A 14,051-nucleotide genomic window follows, 5' to 3' on the forward strand; every position below is an offset into this window, starting at 1 on the left:
TCCTTTATTACTGGTATTAAGCGATGAAGAAAACAAGAAATATACCAGGTAAAAAGATCAGTCCAGGAAACTTCTTGTGAAACAGTGGATTTTCACAAGACTAAGCCAGTCAGTTTTTGTGACATTCATTCCTTTTGTGTAAAATTAGTCTCAAGGCCCATTGGCCAAGTCGTATACACCTGGATCTACATCCACGTGCGTTTAGAATGTAGAAATATAATCTGTGGCTAAAACCTTTCGAGACGTCCTGGGTCAGTGTTGCCATAGTAGAATTTCTAATGCACTTTACTTGGATGAAAAAGTTTCAAGATAAAGTAGTTTTCCTGGACATGGTCCTGGTTGATGGTCTTTTTAACTGATGTACTTAATTTTAATACTTTCTTTGCCTTTATTGAAGTGTTCAATGTGCTGGGTAATAAGTGTGTTCACACACAAGTATGGTAGTATCCAATTAACTCTATTCTGACTGCAGCAGTAGCCTTTGCACATTTTGCTCCTAGACATGATACAGAAACCAAGCAAACCACCTTGATGTTCATCTGTTGAGCCAGAAAGCAGTACATTGGCTAGTTTGGAGTTTACCATCCATCCATTGATGCCAGACACCTAGTGTCTTGGTCTTTATTGGGCTTACGATTGAGAGGAGCATATGTTACAGCAATTTTGTCCATCTGTCCAATTGTTTTCCACGGAGAGTTTTACTTTTTGGTGAATACTTAAGTACACAAATGGCAATGAGTCGCATCTCGCATTTGTTCATTTCTGCAGTTGTCATGGTAACCACATTTTCCGTATATATACTATGCAAATAGATATGATTTCTTGTCTGGGCTATAACTGTTTTTCTGTGTAGAGTTCTAATTTTTGGCGGTTACATACATACACAAATGACGATGTGTTGCGACTCCCATTTGTTCATTCCCTCGGTTGTTGTGGTTAGCAACTCACCAGTTTCCCTACATATACTATATTCATGCAGTAGATAAAATTTCGTGTCCGGGCTGTAACTGTTAACTGTTTTTTACATATAGTTTTAATTTTTGGTGGATACATACACACAGATGACGATGTGTTGCGACCCCCATTTGTTCATTCCCTCGGTTGTTGTGGTTAGCAACTCGCCAGTTTCCCTACATATACTATATTCATGCAGTAGATAAAATTCCGTGTCCAAACTGTAACTGTTAACTGTTTTTACATATAGTTTTAATTTTTGGCGGTTACACACAGATGACGATGTGTTGCGACCCCCATTTGTTCATTCCCTCGGTTGTCGTGGTTAGCAACTTGCCAGTTTCCCTACATATACTATATTCATGCAGTAGATAAAATTCCGTGTCCAAACTGTAACTGTTAACTGTTTTTACATATAGTTTTAATTTTTGGCGGTTACATACATACACAAATGACGATGTGTTGCGACTCCCATTTGTTCATTCCCTCGGTTGTCGTGGTTAGCAACTCGCCAGTTTCCCTGCGTATACTATATTCATGCAGTAGTTAAAATTTCTTGTCCGGGCTGTAACTGTTAACTGTTTTTACATATAGTTTTAATTTTTGGTGGATACATACATACACAAATGACGATGTGTTAGGACTCCCATTTGTTCATTCCCTCGGTTGTTGTGGTTAGCAACTCGCCAGTTTCCCTACATATACTATATTCATGCAGTAGATAAAATTTCGTGTCCGGGCTGTAACTGTGAACTGTTTTTACATATAGTTTTAATTTTTGGTGGATACATACATACACAAATGACGATGTGTTATGACTCCCATTTGTTCATTCCCTCGGTTGTCGTGGTTAGCAACTCGCCAGTTTCCCTACATATACTATATTCATGCAGTAGATAAAATTTCGTGTCCGGGCTGTAACTGTTAACTGTTTTTACATATAGTTTTAATTTTTGGTGGATACATACATACACAAATGGCGATGTGTTGCGACTCACATTTGTCCACTTTCGCAGTTGGTTATCAGATTGCCATTTCCCTATGTAAACTATAAAAATAGATATGATTTTGTGTCCAAACTCCAGAACTCTGTTTTCTACATAAGTTTTCATTTTTGATGGGACACATTTGTTCACTTGTGCGGTTTTCATGGTAACCACAAAACCAATCATCAACACCAACGAAGGTTCCCCTCAGGGGTTATACTCGCCACAATGCTGCTGGTGTTCATTTACACATTTCAAACAAATGCATTTGTTGGGGAGTATGTTGTGTTCACCTGTTTATATTTCCTTGATGGTTTTTGAAAAGTCTTGAATTTAATGAGGCAAGTCTTGAGACTGCCTCACTGGATTTCCATGCCACAGATACCATGAATATACATGAACATGAACTGATGTTGAGTACAACTCAAATGTGTTACTAAGAGTATCAGTATGTCAAACCTAACTATTATGGTAATGTGTCTCGCCTGTTACATGTCAGTTATATGTTAGAAACACTTGGCAAACTCTTTGAAAAATTATACATGCAAGCATCAAATTAATAAAATTTTGACAGCTGAAAGTTAAAGCATCGTTCTTCAAATATTTTTATTTGGTTTGTAAGGAAGACTGAGTCTATGGTTTAAGCCCAAAACGTGCCCTTGAGTTCAGGCTCGAGTGATCGTTACTGCTAAGAAAGAAAAAACAAGAACAAAACAATTTGTTGATATCATTTTAATCTGGTATACATCAGCTGTTACAGCACATGTACTTTACTTTTAACAAAACATGTCAAATCTAACCCGCCATCCTAGATTAACACCGATCAGTAATCATTTAAGAGATCGTCTGACACAACAGTATCTCATGATGTCCACTTGTTTCTTTATATGTCAATAATGTGCATGTTAATGCGGTAGAAGAAGTTAAGTTGTATTCGGCAACATAAAAAATACAACAGTTCATCAAAACAAACGATTTGTTACATGTAGTAACAGCTGTTGACCAGTCTTTGAATGAACCTATTAAAGTTTCTTGTGCATAGTTTTCTACACAGCAGTGAAAAGCCTTCCTAAACACAATACAGGGAAGTTTGGAACATAAAACAGTGAAAGCAATGAGACCTGACACTACCTGTGTTGCTGGAGCAGGAGAAGGTTCTGTATTTCACCTAAAGTTGGCCTGTAAAAATGACCTTAAAATATACTTTTGATGTAAACAGTTCTTTTCTTTTTCTGATATGAATAATCAACTTTACAAAAAATTTTGAAGTGGCCCTATAATGCAGATGAATCAATCAGAATCAAGCAAAATGTGTCCTGAACAAAGCTAAACTTTAAGTGAAATACAGCAGTCCCTAATAAGTTGACATTTTTTCTCACCCTATATTTGGTTAAACAAAATTTTTAAATAAAAACATATTGGTAACCTGGACTCTATTATAGTTAAATGATGGTGTGGATACTTTGAAATAATGCTATGTGTAATAACTGCGTAATGTTTACGTAGTTATGCCACTGGTAATTCACGTTATCTTTGTATTGATTCGTTGAACGTGTACAGGTTACATGTGGGACCAAATATTCAGTTAGTCAAAAATGTAGTTCACTCACCGGGCTACTGTAAGGCATGTTTAAAAGATCCCCCAGACCTGACGTGACATATTACCTCTTTTGTAGTACTTGACACCTTGCATATTCTGTGTAATGGCGTAAATCTTGTGTAGGCTTCACTCTCTCCTCATCTGTAATGACCATTTTGTTTGTTTGTTTGTTTGTTTGTTTACAATAGGCCAGTCCGTGTATAGATTTATTGTCATCTCAACCCCATTTTTTAAGGTTACTTGGTGTTTTAATATGTTGTAAATGTTCCAGTTGAGTAAATGACCATAACTCACTTTATTATGGGTAGTTGTTGATGTATGCCAGGAAAGTCTAGCAGACTATTTTGTGCAATATTTTCCTACGCTCCCATCATAGTGCTTGGAGTCGGGCGTAGCAGGACTTTCAAATGCTTTTACATCACATTCCCAAGGTAAACATGAGGTGGTTTAATGGAGTTTTATCACTTTAGGATAATGCTCTTCCGATTATATTTGTATTTGTAACTTAACTGCCTTGGTCATACTGATCAAATAATTTTTACTATGACCTGCCCTTGATACTGTTGTGAAAATGAGCATAACCATATTCCCGGGTGTTCGATTCCTCGAGAACTTTTTTGTCAGTTTTCCTTATTCAGTGGAAATAGTTGGTGTTTTTAAAACTTCAAGAAAAACGCTCTCACGTATGCACAAAAGCTCCTGTTAACTATATTTCTAGTGTTATGGTTTTCTCCATTTTTGTCTTCGATATTAGTTCCTCAAATCTGGCTGATCGGTAAAGCTTGGATGTGATTGGTAAACTTAGGTCATATGGTCAAGAGCCCGCTGTATAAATACAGAAGCTTTCCAAGTATTTGCAGATGACACACCACATCTCAAACAGTAAACATCTTACTACATAATAATCAATACATCCTGTAGTGAATACCACTGTATTGAGTGGTAAGTAAATGGATCGTTGGATATTTTATGTAGGTATCATACCATAGTGTGATATGGGGCAAAAGGCTAATAAGAGTTGTGCCATCTCACCCCTTCACTCAATACCAAGCCTAATACATCAGAACACATTATATGTAAAGGTGTATGTCACAGTGAATTTGTGAGATATCACAAATCCTCTTGGATCTTCAGTGTTTATATCAGAATAAAGACGTATGCCTTACAGCCAAAACTGACTTATGTTCATTGGTCTTGTAGTGATCAACTGGTTCATTTGGATGTTACTATCGATTTTACATCTATTCACTGATTGGTGACCTTCAAATTAATGTGTGATTGGTGTTTGCAGTATTGTCTAAAGAGGAGTAATGAGTACTGTTATAGTGTGTAACCTTAGTAAACCACTGGCATACATCCCATTGGACCATTCTTTTAAATCCAGAACTAATCACAGCAAGGTATTGTAAGGATCCTCTGTCACCAGTATGAAGACTCCACTTGGCTACCATCATACTCCTCAGAACAGCTACACTGAAATAAGAAAAAAACACAGACAAATGATAAAGGCGATAGATGAAGACGGTACTGTGTATACAAAGTACATCAACATTCATGGGTCTGTGAAAAAAAAATAGGATGTTTCATTCATTATTACTATCCTCAGGCAGAACACCGTTATAACATATAGGCTAGAATGGTATCTAGGGAATGTAATTCCATATGACCAGGTCTAAAAATGCAGAAGTCTTTTTATTTTTTGCAACAGAACACTGTGAGATATTCAAAATAAGTTTGGTACTTGACAGCATTTATTACGACTTTCAAAACTGTAAGGCCCTAGATCTAACAATTTAGTAATTAGCCCTCTACACTGAGCTTTGAGATAAAGATGTACACTGAAATTTGACTTGATTATCTTGGCCAAATCAAAAACAAGAAATTCATAAAGATCTCATTTGCTCCGACCATATATGTACATGTACAAATTCAATGCGCCTTGCAGGGAAAACACACACTGAGCTCTGGAAACCTTCAACTAAGAGGCAACTTGTGACAGGATAAAGGCAACTTGACGCTGTTACCAGAGGAAACAAGTACTTTCAGTTCTTAATACTGACTTTAATTAGAAAACTCAGCTTGGTTAGTTGATTCCAGGGCTTCTTTCTGTCAAAATTTACGCTTTAAATAATCTAAATAAACAATGTATTTAATATGGAAAATAGTAGGTGATATTTACATCAAGGGGGTAAACTGACTAAAACCAGCAGACAGGCGTGAGGAGCTGAAATGAAGGCATATGGAGGAGCAAACAGGTACTTGCACCAAAACAGCATCTGATATATATGGCAAAGCATACAGGCAATGTTAGGAAAGAAACTGTGGTTAGTTCACATATGCACTCAAAAGAGTGGTGAAATCAAAAGAAAACCTAATAGCAAAGAAACAGCCAACAAGAAACACACTTTGTCCTTGCTTACAACTAATGTTTTACATGCATGTGTAAATTTGGACATGAAAATTTCAAATGCATATACTAATAATGAAGCAGCGCTCAAATCACCGAACGCTACTTCTTCACACATGGTAAAAACATGAACGAGAATTGTGTGGTGCACCCCACAGTACTATACATCAAGTCCCCAATGAGTACATGCAGATACCAGTCTTGACATATCGTACACAAGGATCTCACCTCGGCATTGTATTGCTTATTTAACCCCAATGTGCAGTTGCACATACACTACTGTGAACCTGGTATCCAGTACCTTACGGTTCATATCTGCACAGAACTGTGTGTTACTGCTACAAAAAAGCTCTTTCACTATAATGCCTTGTTTTTTTTTTTTTTTCTTTTTTTTTTCAACTTCCAGAACCAAAAACTAAGCAACGTACAGAGTTTTTAAACTTAAGACAGAAAGGGCTGTGTGGAATGAGCCCCAGAACCATTCAGTACTGAGGTTGTGTGGATCTGATATACAGACTGACAACATATTGCACAAAGCTTACAACACTCAGATGCAGAACAACTGTCTAAACCAACAGAAGATGCTTTTTAATCAGAATCTTGATTCTTACTTAGATCCAAACCAAGACTGGTCAATACAAGGTACAATGACATTTTTGAAATGACCAATGGAAAAGTTCTTAACTTACATTCAGCAATAGAGCTGCAGATCTGAAGAAGAAAGCATGGCTATACCACAGTACCACTTCCCCCCATATTGTTTATTGTCTGCAGCTGGGAAACGGAGGAATGAGACTGTGATATCGACTGCAAAAACAACAGTGTATGATCAGTAACTTCTAAAGTGCCTAAAGCTGAAAAACAAGTACTGTACCTCACTAAAAGTTTAACATTTTTTAAAGAGACATGACACAGACACGATACAGACACGATATTGCTGAAATACTGATGATGTGGCAGTCGGTCATAATCATTCATTACATAGCAGAATTCTGGTGAAATACAGTATATTATGATTATGAAACACATATCCTGTAACAAGAAGTGGGGAAAGTTGACTGGAATATTAACGGTGAATGACAGTGATCTAAATATTAAAATGTTAGCTAATACACGGCTCATTTTTCAATGGGAATCTGGGAATCTAATTTTCAAAATCTAATTGGATTTTATAGGAAAATGTTTTTAACTGATCAGTAAGATCTGTACCTGTGTTTAGAATTTAGTATTTATCTCCGATACAGCTTCCCATCATTTATATGCATAAACAAATGTTAACTGAAAGAACAATTTGAAAAAAATTACACAGCAACCTAAAATTAGATTTGTGTCAAAGTTGGAAAATCTGTTTTGTATTCCTGCAAAATTTGACGAAAAATTGGCCCTGTGTTCTGTAGGTTCTTGATGGACATAGGTCAGTTACCTGGAAAAAGCCAATGCCGCTATACTATTATGCATGTTAGGTGCACGCTGGTTCCCTCCACCTTAACCTGACAGCCTTCGAATAAATGCAAGTGAAATAGCAAGACAATAAACACCAATCACATAAATAAATAATAAATGAACTGTTTGGGGGTGATAATTGGGATAATTTCTTCACACCTGTTATATACAAGTCCCATGTTCTTTTTTGCTCTTCATAATAGAGTTTGCATGGTTAAAGCATTGTCACAAAAAGAACAACAGGAGATGTCCTGCCCAATTTTGTAGTCTTAAGACTTAATGTACATGACTGCATGTACCAATCACCCTCTTATTTTGATGATGTAGTACTGATACTGTTTATCATATCATACAACTTTGACCGATAGGTGTAGGTGTACTAACAAAAGTTTTCCTTACAGTCCGTCAGTGGTAAGCTTTATGGATGGAGGAAATGGGTGCAAACCACTGCCCTCACCCAGTATATCTAGGCTTAAAACCGCAGCTGAACTAGAGAGAGCAGGATTTGATTTGTGATTTCACTGGCAGGAGCCAGGCCCAGTGAGCTCCAGCAAGACAAACAGTTTACCTGAATTATCTATTTATTTATTTATTTATTTATTTCATTGTTGTTTAACGCAAACTCAAGAATTTTTTCACTCAAATGGTGGTCAGTTATACATGTATGGTGGGAGGAAACTGGAGTGCCTGGTGAAATCCACGAATTATTGACAAACATGTCCATATATAAGGTACACATATGCACAACATACTGATGGAGGAAAAGTGGAGTTCCACGAACACTGACTCTTTACATGCTTGTGCCCGATTGCTTGTACCCACAGACCCTGCCACCATGCAGTGAGAGCGGAGGAATGTACAAATTCTGTGTCCACAACCAGGATTGAACCAGTATTAATCTCAGCTACATTCATACTTCAGTTAGCAGGCTGGTATATCATGTGTCTAGATTTCCTTGAAGATATACAAGGTCACCAAAGACATCTGAATAACTGAGACGATCGGACCAGTGAGGACTGCACCATTACTCTCGCATTCCCCAACCTTTTTTTGTCACGTTAACATTTTGAATAAATTACATTTTACAGAACTTAGCAGAAAATAAACTACATGTACTTTGTGTTCTATACTGAATACTTGGATTTTGGTTTTGTGACCAGATATGAGTTAGCCATACAAAAAAAGGTGGAAGAATTTGAGAAAAGGTGGAACATCAGTCATAAAATTTAACATGTTGGGTGAAATCGGGCACTTGAGCAAGACTTGCAAGTTATCACACAGACTAGTAAAAATGAGCCTGCCCTATCATTTTGAAGAAAATTCGTCTTTCTCGTAAATCCATTAAAATAATAAAGGACTAATTCCAGCTTCTAAATAATTCCACTCCAAATGCAGTGTTACAAACTATTACACAAAGCCACCCAATGCAGTCAAGGGGAGATAAATGGGCCCACAGCTTAGACATTCAATTCTGCATTGACCAACTCTCTTTAAGATTCAGATGCAAGATCATACAGAGGATCACACTATCCCCATGGCTCAACATCAAAAAGCATTCATAGAGTTTATGTTCTCACTGCAGACAAATAAAGGTTCTGTTACCTATGAGTACTCAAATAAGTTGACCTTGCAATAAAAAAAATTAAAGAGAGTTGGTAACAGAGTAAGACCTGAATGAACTTGTCAACCTTGTGAAATAATAGCTAATATACATCTAAAGTTTTTGTCTGCTGTTAGAGACTTCAAATAATTTTGAATCTGAGAGCAACTTCCAGAACTAGTCTGAAAGGAAAAACACATATTTTAAGCACACAAATTTCTAATGAACACTGGGGACATTCAGGTCTCGCCCAAAAGCATGTCATACAGAGCCCAAACACAAAACAAAAATAAAAACAAAGCTATCTGACTGATATTGTAAATAGCTATATTCTTTTTAATACTTCACAATAAAACAGTCACATAAGCAGCAAATTCCACATAACAAAGCAGTGTCTTGGACTTTTGTAAATGTTTAGTACATGTGACTTGCTCGGACATGAAAGATCTGAAGCCATTTCGCATTATCGTGTTGGCTGAAAACCAGCCTCATGAAAATACCCCCAAAATATTTAAATAAGTACCTTTGTTTCCAAACACGAACAAGAATGATCCAAGCAGACATATGCTCATATACCGTAAATCGCATTAACATGAACTCACCCCTCTGGGTTCATACTGTATTATGTACCTATGACCATCACCTGTTGCTTGGATGTCTCCATGCTTCAACCTAATTATTAAAGCTTAATTAATATGTTTGAAGGTGGCAGACGCACATGTCGCAGATGTAACCATGGATACATAGAGGTGCATGTAGGTGCCAAAAATATGCGTATCATTCAAAAATGGACGCTATAAGACCCTTACTTGTGCGATTAAGAAATGGCCCATTCAATGATTTCAATGCATTGCATTGGAAAATGTACCGATCAAAAACACGGCCTGTTCAATGACCTGTACACGAACATTCATGCGACTTTCACAGACCTATATAATGCTGCTAAGAGACGCTGTATATATACCTGAAGAAAAGTATTAATCAAAGGAGAACCTTCCCAATGCATATAATCCCAATGTATTTTAAACACCTTTAAAACGACAATGTTAGCATCACAAAGGACAATGTCCTATACCATATATTGTTTTGACAGGGACCAGCTGTTTGGTACAGTAGAAAACTGCCATGCAAACAACACTACAAAATGTGATTAGCTGCAAGATTTGCTATTATCAGTAAGTCCTGCACTAGATTAAAAGTATCTCCAGGCTTGCTGTACATATTGTACATGCACTAAAACCACACATTAACAGAAGGAATCATCAGTGATGAAAACTATCAAATATTCTATGTACAGTATTCGAAAATGCAGCTGTTGAGATGACCTTGAGGTTTATTTGAATCACAGTGAAGTAGTGGGGGGTGGGGGGTGGGAGTTTTTTGTTATTTTTGTGACGGGTAACCTTCCTTCCTATGTTTATCACAGTTGTGTCAGTATGAATGAAAACTGCAGTATGATATATTACCATCAGTATTACTGAATGCGTCCATTCCTGATGGCGGTACTGATCTGGGTCCAAAATGTTTGTAATGTAGTATTTGTAAATGTGGAACATCCTAGGCAATTCAATCAGCCTCGGAAAACTAATGCTTGTATAACGGAAAACCAATGCTTGTATAACGGAAAACTACACATACTTGTAAAAAATACTAAATGATAAAATACAATAAACTTCTAACACACTTTACATGGTGTCACGTGATCTGTTATGCTTCACCATATGTGATTATTTGAAGTTTAAAGTTGAGCACAGTCAAGAAATCGGCACAAAATTACAGACTTGTTCCAAATGTGTACATCTAGTTTAGCATATCCACAGTGTACATGTGAATCTGCTCTATGTGTATGCAGTACTGCTGCTGAATGCCTTGATCTGATGGGTGATCGTCCACCATCCAGAGTTCAACATTTTCCACAAGCAGGGTTCAGCTCTGTTCAACAAAGTTCAAAACTTCACCAGTGATTGGTCATTCAAACCTTGAACATTAACCTCAACATTGAACATGCCCACATGTATGTAAATGTACTTTCTATCTCATGCACACTGTAAAAACAACCTTGAATCTGTAAGTGACAAGAAAGCTTGTGTTCATAGTAGTCTTGCTCCAAGGCCATAAAGCCAGAGACCTGAGCTCTATATTTATTTATTTATTTATATGATTGGTGTTTTACGCCATACTCAAGAATATTTCACTTATACAACAGCGGCCAGCATTATGGTGGGTGGAAACTGGGCACAGCCCGGGGGGAAACCCACGACCATCCACAGGTTGCTGCCAGACCTTCCCACTTACGACCAGAGAGGAAGCCAGCATGAGTTGGACTTGAACTCACAGTGACTGCATTGGTGAGAGGCTCCTGGGTCATTACGCTGCACTAGCGCGCTAACCGACTGAGCCACTGAGGCCCCAACTCAGCACTATAAAAGGATGTTACAGGAATCACTCTGAGGAAGGGGTTTGTAGGTATAAGACTGGTTCTCAGGTAGTGCACCTCAGGATGAATAATTTACACCTGCTCTTGTCTATTTTTTAATAACGCCTGTTTCTTGCACAATGTTTCCATTTTCCATATTATGTTGTACAATGATGGCCTTAAACTTATTTTTTATGACTCATGTTGAGATTTTCTGGAATATTTTACGAGAGAAGTGTAAATACTGATGATGAAGAGCACTTACATGTCAAGGACACTCACACAAAACAAACCATTGTACCTCACTTCCATTTTCATACAATTAACCATTTTACACAGATGTACATGCATCTCAAAAGTGTTGTTAAAGACACAAACTTATCCCTTTATTCCTCTGAACTAAACTCCATGAAACAATAATATACATACTGTAAGTGGCAGATGTACTCTGAGTGGGGATTACATACATGTACATGTGATAGCACTAAAGGGAGAGAATTCTTAATTTACGTATACATGTACTTCATTAACAATGACACAAAATCTGGTTACAAGAAAATACATTACCTAATGCAGAATATAATTGTAAATAAGCATGTGTTTTGACTTTTTTTTTTTTTCAAATCGCACATAAATATTTAAAAATGTACATACATGTATTGGAATTATCGGCTTATTTGATAAGTTTATCTCCTAACACTCAAACATGTCTGGGAATAACATGTAACATGAAATATCACACAGTTCGGCTCATGAACAATTTGTGCATATTTAAAGTTCAACTTTGGGAATTCATGTCAACATGGCTGCCTGTTTTAGGGCAAATTACATTACTGTACATACGAACCCATGCGTTAGACTGGAAGATATAGGCCCCCTGGCTGTGATTTATTTTTACTTACACCCTCCAAATTAAAACAAAGCAAATGCACAAGTCTAACATTTCTAAATGCCAAACTGTCGAGATAAATATCACCGAAGTATTCATGACTTCATACACTAAAAAAGGCTAAAGATTACATACGACTTTGAAATATTTTATATTGGATGGACAAGATAAATTTATGCCGCACCTTACTCTATTTATTTCCAAATGCTACATTTCTCTCCACTTCTGACTGTCATTGCAAAATGCAGATTACAAGGTCCTTCTTATTTGAGCTGCTACCAGAGCAACAAGCTGTATTAAAGCATTATAGTATTTCGTTGTTTCAACATTAGCCATCCTCAAAAATATCATTGTTAGGCATAACCTGACCCTGATGCCTTCAAAACTGGGTTGCTCAACCCATAGCTACTTTTTGTCTTTTTTTCAAATTAATGAAGAAGACAGGTACTTAAAAGAAAATAACAGGAAAAGCAAAATAAAAATAAATCGTATCATACACGGGGGGGGGGGGGGGGAGGGGGGCCTTTTGGAGTCAGTCGGATTAAGTCCTACAAAAAAATTTCTAAGGATGGCCTGACCACCAGTCCAATACAAAGGGAAAAGCAAATCTCTTTACAGATGAAATAACACAGACATCACCATCATATAACTCTTTGTCAACACCATACCAAGTACATGTGTATTTACCTGACTTCTTGTGTTGATATTCAATGACAAAGGGGTATGTTATGGTATGGGTGAGACATTCTTGATTTAGACTTGAAATGTTTTGCAAGATTCACTCTATTGCATGAAATTTACTGTTCGAACAAGAGAATAAATACACTGTTGATTGTTAAAATTAATACTAGGAATCATTATCTGTAACTATTTAAACGGTTTAACACAAGATATTCCCTCAACAATGACTTTCAAATTTATGTTTAAAGGGATACAGAATTGACGATCCTTGGCTGACATTTACTGGGTTAAATCCTTGGTCAAGCTTGAATAAATGTACCGTAAATAAATTTCAGCTTAGGCAAGGCATACCCTGGACATGCCTATCTCTCAAACCAACCAATACAAAATCTGTTCTGTATCCCTTTAAGCCAACAATAGACCTTTCTAAAGTGTCAATCAAGAGCATACATTTGACTGATCATAATGAACACTGCTCCTAATATGTAAACCCGATATATCCCACACCATATTGTACAAATGACTGTTCAGTCTATCTGTGACGTCACAACTTTCAATGAGGGTGGAATGATTTTTTAAGATGGGGTCATGGAACACCGCGTTTGTGGGACCCATCAACTGATATTTGAGTGCTTTAGTTTGACTTTATAGGCTAGTACGCGTACATACATTCTGTTGTAATGTACATGAACATCATCTATGTACTGTGCTTCTTCAACCTTTTTGCATGTTGGCAGGGTGTTGTTTCAAGTATATTCTGAAGGCAGTATTCTGTGTAGACTGATAATATTATACTTTTTAGTATAAGTAGTCCTGAAATTGGACAATCCAACCAATGTAGTTTTGTCACCAAAAACAAATTATAAATGTGCATAAATTGCACTGAAGAAGTAGGGTATTGTACATGTACATACATGTATATTTCTTGAGGTTCCTGATCACAGACAAGTGCAATTAGATACATGTACAGGTTTCAAGCTTTGACATGCAGTTCTACAAGCGGTGAGGCATAAACCTGTAAAGCCATTACCACAAACTGTGTTTTTCTGGCACAGTTCCCCTGTTGTGAGCTCTA

General features: G+C 36.9%; 1 protein-coding gene across 1 annotated transcript in view; it reads right to left on the reverse strand.

Moving 5' to 3' along the window:
* Positions 1-127: 127 nt before the first annotated feature.
* Positions 128-14,051, reverse strand: part of LOC135468727 (WD repeat-containing protein 20-like) — a 30,555-nt gene continuing 16,631 nt past the window's right edge. The window contains exon 4 of the mRNA XM_064747125.1: positions 128-5,013. Coding sequence (XP_064603195.1) covers positions 4,960-5,013 — 54 coding nt within the window. The 3' untranslated portion in view covers positions 128-4,959. The remainder of the gene's footprint in view (positions 5,014-14,051) is intronic.

This window comes from Liolophura sinensis, chromosome 6 (genome assembly GCF_032854445.1).
Source record: "Liolophura sinensis isolate JHLJ2023 chromosome 6, CUHK_Ljap_v2, whole genome shotgun sequence".
NCBI classification, from domain to species: domain Eukaryota; kingdom Metazoa; phylum Mollusca; class Polyplacophora; order Chitonida; family Chitonidae; genus Liolophura; species Liolophura sinensis.